Source organism: Phodopus roborovskii, unplaced genomic scaffold (genome assembly GCF_943737965.1).
Source record: "Phodopus roborovskii unplaced genomic scaffold, PHOROB, whole genome shotgun sequence".
Lineage (NCBI taxonomy): Eukaryota > Metazoa > Chordata > Mammalia > Rodentia > Cricetidae > Phodopus > Phodopus roborovskii.
In genome coordinates this window covers 48,130,349-48,144,173 of record NW_026126480.1, presented here as the reverse complement: position 1 = coordinate 48,144,173, position 13,825 = coordinate 48,130,349, and the positions used below count along the sequence as shown (strand labels likewise).

The 13,825-nt window shown below is 41.4% G+C and overlaps 1 protein-coding gene across 1 annotated transcript; it reads right to left on the bottom strand.

Annotated features, from left to right (window-relative positions):
* On the bottom strand, positions 1-931 carry LOC127227727 (olfactory receptor 13G1-like). Its single transcript, XM_051192075.1, has one exon. It carries the CDS (start codon positions 922-924, stop codon positions 1-3), a length of 924 nt encoding a protein of 307 aa, XP_051048032.1. The 5' UTR covers positions 925-931.
* Between the last annotated feature and the right edge of the window lie 12,894 nt (positions 932-13,825).

The window sequence follows — 13,825 nt, the reverse complement described above, 5'->3', positions numbered from 1 at the left end:
TCAATGAGGAAATAAAAGTTTTTTAAAGGATGTTTTGAATTCCTTATTTCTCAACGTATAGATCAGGGGATTCAGAGAGGGAGTCACAGTGGTGTACAGAACAGCAATGGCCTTGTCCAGGATCCCAGCAGTCCCTAGGGCTGGCCGTACATAAGTGTATAGCACAGTAGAATAATAAAGGGTGACCACAATCAGGTGGGCAGAGCAGGTGGAGAAGGCACGCTTCTTGCCCTCAGCTGAACGGATGCGCAGGATGCTGGCGATGATGAAGCCATAGGATGTCATGGTCAGTAGGAAGTTTAGCCCACTTAGGAACATGTCTGCAATGACAGTCATGATGTTGTTGATAAAGGTGGGACTACAGGATAGCATGAGCACAGAAGGGATCTCACAAAAGAAGTGTGTGATGAGATTGGGACCACAGAAGGACAGCGGCAACACAAGACAAGTAAGCACCAAGGAATTGAGAGCCCCTAGGAACCACACAATGGTTGCAAGAGCCACACAGACCCTGCCATTCATGAGGGTTCCATAGTGCAATGGTCGGCAGATTGCAAGATAGCGGTCATAGGCCATGGCAGAGAAAAGCAGAAGCTCAGAGCTCAGGACCCAGGTGAAGATGAACATCTGTGTGAGGCAATCCCTGTAAGATATGGTGTTCTCTGTTACCAGGCCCTGCAGGACCTTGGGCAGGACAGTCACAGTGCAGATCACATCCATCAGGGCAAGGTTAACTAGGAAGAAATACATGGGGGTATGGAGGCTGGGACTTCTGTGGATGGTTGTGATAATGAGGCCATTGCCAACTATGGCCACTGTCAACAAGGTAAAGAAGAAGCAGAAGAGGGCATCCTGGACCCAGGGGTCATCCACGAAGCTCTGCAGGATGAACATGGTCACAACCGATTGGTTCTCAGGCGCCATGGGTAACACTGACTATGTGCAGGAAGTGAGTTGTAGCTTGGGCCTCTGGCAAAAGAAGAAGTGAGTTTTATTCTGATTAACTAAAAATAATTTTAAATCCCAGTTAATAATCCATTCTGTGTAATGTGGCATTTGCTCTGGAAAGAAAATTTAAATTGTATTCTCCTGACTCATATGCCAAATGAAATATCAGTTCAAGGACATACCCTACATAGGCTTTGTCTGTGAACATGGGTGGACCCTGAATCCAAGGTCCTTAAACATATTCTTCCATATGTGCTGCATGTCATCCCAAAAGGAGGAATCGTGGCCATGCTCGTGTGAGCTACCCAGGACACAGTGACTGGAGACTGTGGTATGGATCCTGGGAAGATACGATTGTTCATCATTTATGCTTTGGGAGGGTGCAGGGGCAGTGAGGAAAGTTTACTCTGGTACGGGCTGCTTGTCTAAGAGTGTGGGGAATAACATACAGAAAATTAAGTGAATGACTCTCTGGAGACAGAACCAATGTGGTCTTTGTGACAATGTAGCTTCTCATGTAGGTGACAATAATGGCCCCAGAATTTCCTGTCATGGAATTCTAGTCCATTAGGATCTCTGAAGCTAAGGAACAGCATTCAAGACTTATACCCACCCTGGGCAGAAAAATAGGGTCTCCTGAGTATCATAGGGTATCTCTCAACCCCTTGAAACTAAGGAATGCAGCTGGTCCCAGATCCAGCTCCTGCAAGACTACACAGAGAGCCATCAAAAGGAACCAAATAATCCCCACAGGACTCCACATTGTCAGTCACTGTCCAGCATGAAAATGGGACACACAGACCCTGAATGATGAGAAAGCAGGCTTAGTTAAGAAGATATGGAGTTGTAGCAACTTCGATTGGGGCCTGCTGGACCATGCATGTACTGGTTACTTGCTACTCCTGTTGCTGGACCCTGCCAATAAGAGTATTGTGAAAGTTAAGTCCCTGAGTGTGAGTTATGAATGAGAAGTTAAGACCAGGCTGACAGTGACAGGTAACAGGACCTTCCATTGTGTTCTGCTATGTGAAAGGCATCTTATAAGAGGCTGCTCTCTCTCTCTCTCTCTCTATGAAATCTAGCATGAAAATATATTTCAGGTTTAACAGTGGAACATTTCACTTGTTTTCAGCGAACAATGTTCTAAAAGGAAAAGTAGTCCTGGACACTCATTTACTGGTGCTCCACATACACTATGTGCCACCCCCAGTACTCATAGAACTCCAAAGGACTTTGCAGTGAAGAGGGGAGTGGGTGGGTGATTATGCTGTGCTGGCTCTGGTCTCATTTTAAACCCAGCAAATTAAGCTATTTGCGATGGTAGCATAGTGTGGGCTGCAAGGCATGGGAACCTTCTCCTGGGGTCAATCTTCATTCTGTGTTTTCACAGGGCCTCAGACTATAAGTAGGCCTACTGTTTCAGAAAGATCTCAAGTAGTCACTGAACAGTGGCTGGGGTGTGCATGGTGTCCCTGCACACTGTGAGTAATAGATCCAGCTGTCAGTTTTGGCAGATGAAATACAGGAAGCTAAGATAAACAAGAGTACACTTTCAAAAACATGTGTCAAATCCTGCCCAGGAAATTATAATTTTAAATGGTAATTGATACTGATCTAAAATGCAATTTGATCTGGATTTTCCCAATTTTTTTATTTTTGCCACTCATTTCTACTCAAGTACATACATCCCTTACCTTATGTGTCTTTGAGGCCAACAGCAATTGAGAATGCCTCTGGGTCAGCATTCACATATCTGAGAGAGGAGGCATTGTGTTAAATCACATGAGACTATGTTCCCTGCTCCATACTTACCTCCAATATATGCTCTATAGTTGGTGGTAGAGAGGAGGCAGGAGCAGCTTGCTGTCTGTGTTGTGCAGGCAACCTTATAAGAATAAGAAAAGAGTGAAGCTCAGGGTCTTTCCTCCTCGTGGGGAAAGGGAAGTGACTTCTGCAGTTTATCCCCACTGAGGGGATGGTGAAATGTCCATGGTTCATAGGTGCCTCAGAGAGGCCAAAGAGTTGGAGACGGAACTCCTGATGGATCATATCCCCAAATACCTCCAATCACCCTCAGTCAGCTCTCTACTTCCTATTTGAGGGATTGAGACCTACTTCCTTCAAAATTGCAACTAGTATAGTTCTACCATGAATTTGTGTAGCTGTGAGCAAAAGATATCAAATTTACATTTGAAGAATATATCTCTGTTTCCAAAAGTCTGGAAGTCATACAAGTATGACACCTACCTGAATATCCACAGTCATGTGGCTGGGTATACAACAAAGTATGTGAAAAGGAACCTAGAAAGAGAGAGAGAGACAGAGACAGAGACAGAGACACAGAGAGAGACAGACAGACACACAGAGAGCACAATTGTACCCAATTCCTCTGTTAATATTAGAAACATCCATAGGAACACATTTATGTTCTTCTGACATCAGAGACCCTGTGGCTCTAATTCACCCCCACTTTATAAATGCATCTCCTGATGGAACAGCTGATAGGAGAGAAAGGAAATAGCAAACTTAAGCAGCAATACACATTAAGAGGGTTTGAAATAAAGGATATTTTCAGATGAGTCCCTAAGACTTTGACACACGGTTGGTGACTCCTGCCCAGAGAGATCTGTCTGGACCCCATAGAAGAGATTCAGTTAGGTCACATCCTCACCACACCATTTGGGCTTCATACATCTTGGTCCTGAAGAGTACAGAGGTATCCGTTAGCTTCAGGTACTCCTGGCTTAAATCTAGATAGCTTTGGCTGTGTGATGCAATCCAAGGCAGCAATGGCCCATGGGACGACTACCCAAGGGCCCTGGCTGAGGTGGACTTGCAACTATCTGTCAAGTCTAGACATGGGGAGGAGCTTGGCCCCAATGGCAGATGGAAAATGCACAAGTTCTGCTTGCTGTAAAAGGAACTCAGATGCTTTCCCAGCTGGACCTGGTGTCTTCACATCCAAGTCTCAGTTGAAAACAGCAGGGAAGGGCTCAGGGTGAGATGTTCACTGGCTTCAGTTCACCAGAAAAGGTTCCTCTGATTTCTCCAACTTCCTGGGCCACCACTGCCTGCATTTGAGGCTCAGATGACCAAATTTGTGTGGGAAAGGGACAACCTACTCATTGTATCCTGTACTTGGCAGACAGAGATTGAATTTGAATGTGAGCTGGAACCGGCAGGAGTGTTCTGTGGCATGCCTCAGTCCATCAGGAGCTGTGAGGAGTTAGTTGGACACTTGTCAGATGTTACTTTGAAAGCCTAGCTACTCAAAAAAAGTGCCAGCCATGTGTCCTCGAATAGACTCACTTCCCCAGTGTCTATTCTCATACTTGCTTCCCAAGGCAAAGGTTTTGGGATGTCAATTGTCTTAAGTTTCACTAGATAAAAAACAGAATATAGCCAGAAATGGCATCCTTGGTGTTGGGTGGCTTTTATTTTTATTTAAAATTCAGAAGCAGTGTAAGAATTTTAATTTTATAGTCTATACTCCTTCATATTTATAACTAACTAATACACACACACACACTTTTTAGGACAGACATTTCCCTTTATTTCATCTGTAGTACCTCCTGATTGGGTGTTGGCAAAGTTTTATCACAGTCTAAAATTCTTGTTGCCAGTAATACCATTTTGAGAGAATTGTAGACTTACAGAGGAGCTGAGGAAATACTACATATACCATTCATCTAGCCTCTTCACATCCCTTTGTGTCAACCTTAGTACCTATAAATACCATGTGTCTGGGACCCCCAGTGGCCACACAAGTCTAAGGCTGAGGTAGGTGTTTCTCTTATTTCTCTCCCCCATTCCAAACTCTCCAGTCTCAATCCCACACCTATATCAATCTGGTTGAAGGGGCCACTGCTCCCAATCTACATCCAACCCTGAGGAACTCCACCAAACCTTGATTGGACCCAGCTGTTCTTCCTGCAGACCCTCTTACCCCTTTCCTTTGAAACTACTGGCCCATCCCCATTCCTTTTTGCCAAACCCTAGTACCCAGTAATGCTTTCTCCTGGAACTCAGTGGTCAAATCTGGTAAGGATTATAATAGGAAAATCATACTATTCTGCCTGCCATTCATTATGGTTTTTCTGTTCTCTCTTATACTCCATAACAACCTGCATACAGGTCCCCTTACTCCTACTTTCAACAACATTCACTGGAGACTACAACTCTTGTTTCAAACCTATGGTCCCATCATATTTTCATTTTTTTAAATTTTTTCCCTTTTTTATTTAAATTTGAAAGAAATTTGTTTTACATGTCAATACCAGTTCCCTCACCCTCCCATCCACCCATATCAGCCCCACCAAAACCCAGCCCATCCCCTTTCTGCTCCCCAGGGAAGGTGAGGCCTTCCATGGGGTCTGCTGTAAGCATGGGGGCCTGTTGGTTTGGAGATGTGGGCAGAAAGGAACCTATGAGAGGAAACATAGCTGTTGTCCTTCAGAGGCTTCTTGGAATAAATCCAGAAACCTCTGATGCCCTATTAAAATCATTATTTCTGACATGAGATATCTCTATGTCATGGGTTAACTCTGGTTTATTTTAACCTCTCCTGGTTGACCTGTGTTCTTCATATGGTTGGTTTTAATTATCTTTTCAATACTGATTCAAATAATTAGCAAAATTTTGTATATTTTTAAATTTCATTTTTAAGTTTGCAGATGTGTATAGCATTAATCATTTATCCTCCAATCCTTTCTATGTCCTTTCATTTCCTCTGAACTTCATGTCCTCTTTCTTTATTATTATCATTGTTACATATATGAATAAATATGTAAATACATTTGTTGAGTGATGGGAGATGTCATTCTGTAAATATGTATCTCATATTGGTTAGTGAATAAAGCACTGTTGGCAAATAGGAGAGCAAGATAGGCAGGACTAGGAGACAAAGAGGAAAGAGGAAGGAGTAAGGAGGGGTCAAGATAGAGAGTCTGGAGAGAACAGGATGCCAGCCGGCTCTCCGGTAAGATAAAAGCACGTGGAAATACATAGATCAACAGAAATGGGTTAACCCACACACCTAGGAACACCTGATTTTCGACAAAACAGCTAAAATTATACAATGGGACAAGGACAGCATCTTCAACAAATGGTGCTGGCACAATTGGATGAGGGTGTGTAGAAGACTGCAGATTGACCCATGTCTGTCGCCATGCACAAAACTCAAGTCCAAATGGAACAAAGACCTCAACATCAATCAAGCCACATTGAACCTCTTAGAAGAGAAAGTAGGAGTTACCCTTGAACAAATTGGTATAGGAGACCGCTTCTTGAACATAACTCCAGGGGCACAGACACTGAGAGAAACAATTAATAAATGGGACCTCTTCAAACTTAGAAGCTTCTGTAAGGCAAAGGACACAGTGGACAAGACCAAACGGCAGCCCACAGACTGGGAAAAGATTTTCACCAATCCTATATCTGACCAAGGGCTGATCTCCAAAATATACAAAGAACTCAAGAACTAGTCAACAAAACACCAAATAACCCTATTATAAAATGGGGTACAGAACTGAACAGAGAACTCTCAATAGAGGAAATCAAAAAGGCTGAAAGACACTTAAGAAAGTGCTCAACATCCTTAGCTATCAGGGAAATGCAAATCAAAACAACTCTGAGGTACCATCTTACTCCTGCCAGAATGGCTAAAATTAGAAACACCAATGAGGACTCATGCTGGAGAGGATGTGGAGAAAGGGAAACACTCCTCCACTGCTGGTGGCAGTGCAAACTCGTACAGCCATTTTGGAGATCAGTATGGCGGTTCCTCAGGAAAATGGGAATTGGTTTAACACAGGACCTGGCAATCCCCCTCTTAGGCATATACCCAAATGATCCACATTCATGAAACAAAGACATCTGTTCAACTATGTTCATAGCAGCACTATTTGTAATAGCAAGAACCTGGAAGCAACCTAGATGCCCCTCAATTGAAGAATGGTTAATGAAGATGTGGCACATCTACACAATGGAATACTACTCTGCAGAAAAAAATAATTGTATCTTGAAATTCACAGGCAAGTGGATGGCACTTGAAGAAACCATCCTGAATGAGGTAACCCAGTCACAAAAAGAGGAACACAGTATGTATTCACTCATATATGGACTTTAGACCTAGAGCAAAGGATCACCAGCCTATAATTCACACCACCAGAGGAACTAGGATACAAGGTGTATTCTAAGAGATTCATAGAGTCACCATATTCTTGAGGGTTTGTAAGTACAGCTTCACTGAACCATATAAATGACACAATATTGCAAGAGAATATTGCAAGCGATATCTTGATCTGCTGGGACATCATTTTTCCACTTTCTATTCTTTGATATTCCTCTAGAATATCAGTGTGGGGTTGTGTAATAAATGTGTGCATTAGGACTGAGAACTTCATAGTCAGTTGTAGCTTTCTGACTTGGTCTCTGTTGGCTGCAAAAAGAAGCTTTGATAAGGGGCAAGAGCTACACCCATCTGTGAGGATACAGATAAGTATGAAGAATGTAGTTAGAGCATATATTTGTTTGGGAAAACAGCAGTGATAGATTCTACTCTAGTGTATGTGGACTGTCTAACCAGAGAAAGTTGACTAGGTTTACAGTACCAGGCATGAATTATGCCCTACTTATGGTACAACAGCAACACTTATGTCTTGGTTTCTGCCAAGACATAAGTGTTGCTGTTGTACCTTTAGGGAATCAGATCATGTTGCTCATTCTTGTGGTTTATGGGTACCACAGAAGTTAGGATACTGACGGCTTTTCCTCCTTGTCAGCCTGTATATCACCTTCTGGTACTATGAAAATTAGTCCTCAGGGGGGAGGATTTTTGGTGAGATATAATTGAATCTCCCAATATTGTGTCTGATGTGTGCGATGTCTTCAGCAAAAAGGACTTACCCTAAAATTCTAGGAGGCAACTCAGGGCAACAGCATAGCCTACAATATTTTGGGAGGTTTCTTGTGCATGGTACTATAGTTTTTGTTAGACAGTCTTTGTTTTTGGGATGACATTATCATCCCAAGTGGCAAAACTTCTTTTAAACTATATATGAGATATAGTTTTAAATATCCTAAGTGCTATTTTGATCCCTTCTCCCTGCCTCTCACTCTGTAGCACTATCCCTCCCCTCTTCCCAGTTAAAGTCTTCCTCAATTTTGTTTGTTCCCTCCATAAAGAATGTAGACTTTTATTAGAATGACAATATCTTTCTGGTAGCCTTTCCTCGGTTGCTCAAATTGTTAGTTGGCGGCAGTCTTGTAGGTCTCTAGACCTTTTTTTAGGTTCAGTTTTCTCTTCAAACCAGTAATGGCTCCCTCTTTTATGTTCTCTCTCTCTCTCTCTCTCTCTCTCTCTCTCTCTCTCTCTCTCTCTCTCTCTCTCTGTCCTGTCTTCTATTCCTACCCTGACTCAATCTTCCTAGTCCCACGTGCTTTCCTCTCTCCTGCTTCTTTTTCTCCTACTTCTCTCTCCATTCTCTGCCCCCCCACTTCCCCTGTGCTCTGGGGGACTTGTCCCTTCCCATTTTTGTGAGAGACCTTATATGAATCTCTTAGAATACACCTTGTATCCTAGTTCCTCTGGTGGTGTGAATCATAGGCTGGTGATCCTTTGCTCTAGGTCTAAAATCCATATATGAGCCAGTACATACCATGTTCCTCTTTTTGTGACTGGATTGCCTCATTCAGGATGGTTTCTTCAGGTTCCATCCACTTGCCTGCAAATTTCAAGATTACATTTTTTTTCTGCAGAGTAGTATTCCACTGTGTAGATGTGCCACATCTTCTTTATCCATAAATGCCCTTCACTAACTTATCCACATCATGGAGCCCTCATCTAGTACCTTTTGGAAACAGAAGCAAACACCCATATCTAAACACGGAGTTGAACTAGAATCCAGATGCAGAGGGAGAGGACAAGATCAGGCTGCAGAAATACATAGAGACAGCTGACCTGAACAAGGAGGAGCTAATGGGTCCCCAGACTGATAGCTGGGAATCCAGCATGGGACTGACTCAGACCCCATGAATATGGGTCTCAGCTATAAGGACTGAGCAGTCTAAGGGACCTCAGACAGTGGAACCAGGATGTATGCCTGGTGAACAAAAGGACCTTGCAGACACATCTTCCATGGAGGGATACTCCCTTAACCTAGAGACAGGAGAGATGTCCTAGTCCCTACTTCAAATGACTTGACAGATTTACATGACCCCACCTGGATGGCATTGCCCTACATGTGGAATTGGGGTTGGAGATTGGAGGAAAGGGTGGTCAGGGTGCATGTGACAGGGGAGAGACAGTATTAGGGAAGGAGGAAGAGAGAGAGGGAAAGGGAACTGGGATCTACATGTAAAATAAAAAATAATAATTATAAAAAATCTTTAACCATAAAAAAAGAAAGGAGATATCTTGTTCTTACTTCTTGCTCTAGACATAGGAAAGGTACCCAATATGCATCAAAGGACTGTAGTGGTTATTTTCACCAATTAGATCATTATGCTTTAATTTGTATGAGCCAGTCAGATAATTGAAGGAACAATTCACTGTTTTTCTTTAATCTGAATCAAGTGTCAGGTTTCTGTGGAAACTGTAATGGCACATTTGAGTGGTATCAGGTAGTATAATTTGTGATTTAAATTTGTAGTATCTGAACTTTGTGAAAGGCATTTTTCAGTATTTTGCCATTGGAGACTTGATAAGACTAGTCTGGTGGAACCCAAGAATTTAGCCTTTTAAGGGTTCTACAGTCTCTTCCTTGCTACTCTGATCTCAGTGGGAAAGAAAGTACAGGAAGTGCTTTCATCATTCTGAATACAGAAGACTGTATAAATTTGGGAGATAATTCCTAATACCGAAGTCCATATGAATGTGGTCTCTACAATGTCAGGACTAGAAGGGTCATCCTGTGCTAAGATGAGTGCCCATGCTAAACATGAGGATCCAACTCAGGCATTCCCACAGGACATGAACTCTTAACACTTGGTTTCTATTGCTTTTCATTTTTCTATCCCATGAAGAACCAAGATTGATTTTTATCATGTGCTGAGTTCTAGAATATTAGACATCATAGACATGTAAAAGGGAGAAATTAGGAAGTACTCATGATTGTGTGCAGAAGGTGCCTTGATGATATTTTCATCTCAGTTCTTATGCGTTATGTTTGTTGTTTAGCTTTAAAATTCTGTGTCCTGGGGTTCATCTAGGTAATTCTCATTGAGACACATTTCTACAGGGTAGGCAGATTTTATGGAGAGGAAACTACTTTGATCTTTCATCTTGTTGGTTTTTTTTATGAAGATATGTTCACATGTGGGTTCTTTTAAAAAAATAATTTCCCATATTAATGGACATATTTATTTTGTATTTATAGACACAGATAATAAATGCAACATATTACTAACAGCATCAGTTATTGAACGAGCTTTCGGATCTCTGCAAAGACCATGGCCAACAGAATAATGATCCACATGAGAAAAGAAGGAAATATAGTTCAACATGACTCAGTAGTCAGTGTTATTTCAAACTTCTACAGTCTGACACAAGGCAGTTTATTTTATCCATATTTAAATACAGCACTATTTTAGAAAAAAAGGTGTCCTGATGATAATTAATTCAATGTGTGTGTGCAGTGAAGCTTAAGACATGTTTACAATGAAACTCTTTAAAAAGTACATATGGATTCTTCCATAAAGGTAAGTTCTGTTGATTGAAGTCAGGTGTGTCCTGGTCCTACAGAAGTCATCTAGATTATTTGTAACATCTAAGGTACATGTGACATCTCCTGTAAGGATGGGTTCTGATGATTGAGAAACAATGCTCAAGACAAAGGTCTAGGAAGAAAGAGTCTGGGATAAACATAGTGGTCTTGGGGATTCAGGTGTGGCCAGGCACCATAGATAGCAGAGATCACCAGGCTATTAACTACATCAATTCCCAGATTTCAGGGTAGAAAGCAGGCATACATTTGCTTTATGAGGAAGCAACTCTGTGTCTTTAACATTCTTGGTTGCCCTAGTGCTTTTCTGTGAGCACAAGGACCTCATGCCCTCTACAAGCAAAGAGCAAATCGGCAAAAGAAAACAGTGTTGATGAAGTAGAGGACTTGTTATCCTGCTTCACTTTTGTGAACATCAACAAAAACAGGGCCTTGGTATTAGTTCTTTCATTTTTTAAAATTATTATACCATGTGGTATGATTAGAATGCCTAACTTTAAGTGGAAGACTATGACTTGCTCTGAGGGCCACACAGTTGCTGGATATCACTTCATGTTTTGGAACCCATACTCGCTCACAGAAGAATAATTACCTACCAGCTTTAAGAAGAAGGCTTTATATGAGCCCCAAATGGGATAGCACAGCATGTAGTTTTTTGTGAGCCACCAAGCTCTTTTGTCCTTCCTTCCTTCATTTCTTTCTTTCTCATCCTTATTTCCTTTCTTTCTTTCTCAATCCCTCCTCCTCTCTTCTTTTTTCTTTTTCTGTCTTTCATTTTGTCCCATTTTTCCTTTTTTTCTTGAAAATAAGCTTTTAAAAAATAGTATATTATGACCATGTCTATCTTTTCCACAGCCAACTCAATACGTTTATTCTTTTTTCCTTAGAAACAAACAAACAAACAAAACCAGAATAAATTAAACTTCTGGGTGGTGGTGGTGCTTGCCTTTAATCCTAGCACTTGGGAGGCAGAAGCAAGGAAATCTCTACAAGTTTGAGGCCAGCCTGATCTACAGACCTAGTTTCAGGACAGCCATGGATGTTATACAACAAACCCTGTCTTGAAAAAACAAAAGAAAAAACAAAACAAACAGAAAAAAGAAAAAGCACAAGAAATACAAAACACCCAGAGACATACACATGCACACACAAAACCCATAAACATAAAATGGGACTATACTAGATAAGTAAAGGACAAGGTGTGTTTAAAAAACAAACCATTGCAATGGAACGCCTCTAAAACTATGAACTATTAAGTTCATTTTGTGCTGAGCATCTACTGTTGGGCATGGAGCTTCCCTTATATTTGACTTGTATACCAAATTGAGACTTCATTGGACTAAACTTAAGTTTTCCCTTATAAGTGGTTGTCAGTTGAAGATAGCTTGTGGCTTAGGGATGGTGCTCATATTCACTTCCCCTCTCAACACTGATGCTACATGGCATCCACCTGTAAAGCCCCTGCATATTCTGCCGCCATTTCTTTGAATTCCTATGTCTACCATTCCTGTTGTGTCTAGAAGGCATTGATTTCTTGGCCTCTTCCATCCCCACTTGCATTTGTAATCTTTCCACCTCCTCTTCCACATAGCTCCCTTAGTCATAGGGGGTAGGATTTGGTGGAGACACCCCATTTATGTGACTGTTCTAAGGTCTCAAACATTGTCTGGTTGAGGGTCCCTGTATTAGTCACGACCTCATGTAGGAGGAAGCTTCTCTGACGTTGGCTAAGGAACACACTGACTTATGGGTATAGGACAATGCCATTAGGAGTTATTTTACTGATCTGTTACTTTAGCATAACAGTAGTATTTGGTCTTCTCTAAGTCCATGGCCTATCTTGTCTCAGGTTCTTGGCCACATGAGCAGTGTCAGGCATGGATACCATCTTATAGAATGGTCTTAAAGATAATTGAAATAGAAGTCCCCAGGTTTCTGGAGTATGCAGAAGGTGCAGCAAAGGCTGACTTTGGACTAATGGATGCAAATCAATAAGACACAGGCAAGGTAACCCTTTGCCATCAGGAAATGCCATAGGGGGTTTCTTGTAGACCCCAGTGTCAAATTTGGTTCAATCATTCCTTTCAGCATGGGGGGAACATCTCCACAGAGCAATTAAATGATCTAATACCCATTGTTAAAAATCATATTGCACTGGATGACAGATCTGCTTTAGTAGATAAAACAAAATTTTCAGAAGACATAATAGCCTACTTTTTGGCCTACTTTTATAAATGACCAAAGACCAAAGCTGACAATATGGATAGAAGCCTTTATAATAGAATACCACTTCCACAGTTAATAGTCAAATTATATGCATTAGAATATAACTTAGGTAAAGTAAAGTGCAAGAGGGATTGAATGTATAGGGCCAGAAGGACAGAGAGAAAAATTTGAGCCATATGTGTCTAACATACAATGAATTTATGGGGACAGGATTTATTATATCAATGGTAAACATAGACTTACATCCTTCCAATCTCATTAACAAACCAAAAAATGAAGAATGCTTCTGAGAGAAATATTACAAGGTATTATCAAGAACAGTCATTGACTATTCATGTTGTACATAAGTAGGGTGCAACGGTTGGTCTTTCAAAAGTACCAACAGCTCTTTAACTTTAAAATTGTCAATTGACAAACTTGTGTGAGTGGAACAATAGCCTTTAATTTCAGGAAATGTACACTCACTAGTACAGCTGTTATCAGGGATGTCTTCTTCTCTGATTGGCTGATAAATAAACCACTGATTGTTCAGTAGCCAGGCAGAAAGTGTAGGTGGTGCTATGAGATGAGGGGAATTTGGGGGAGAAGAAGGCAGATGGGAGCCTGAAAGAGAAGCCATGTAGTGGCAGAAGGATTAACATGCTGGGCCATTACTGGGTAAGCCAAGAGCACATGGAAATACATAGATGAATAGAATCCCATGCCATTGTCCAAACAGTTTCTAACTAATATAAGCATCAGTGTGTGTATTTGAGGCTGAAGGGCATTGGGACCAGGCAGGACTGAAACTGTGCCTACACAGCAGGGACAGGAGCAGCTAAACTCTCAACATATTGGAAAATTGACCAGTTCTTGGAATGCTCCTATACTTTTCTTTAAAAAGAAATCTGGAAAATGGAGAATTGTAACAGATATGAGAGCTACAAATA

Bases quoted from the DNA above. Each gene is read 5' to 3' on its own strand.
- LOC127227727 (XM_051192075.1), bottom strand. From the start codon at position 924: ATGGCGCCTGAGAACCAATCGGTTGTGACCATGTTCATCCTGCAGAGC.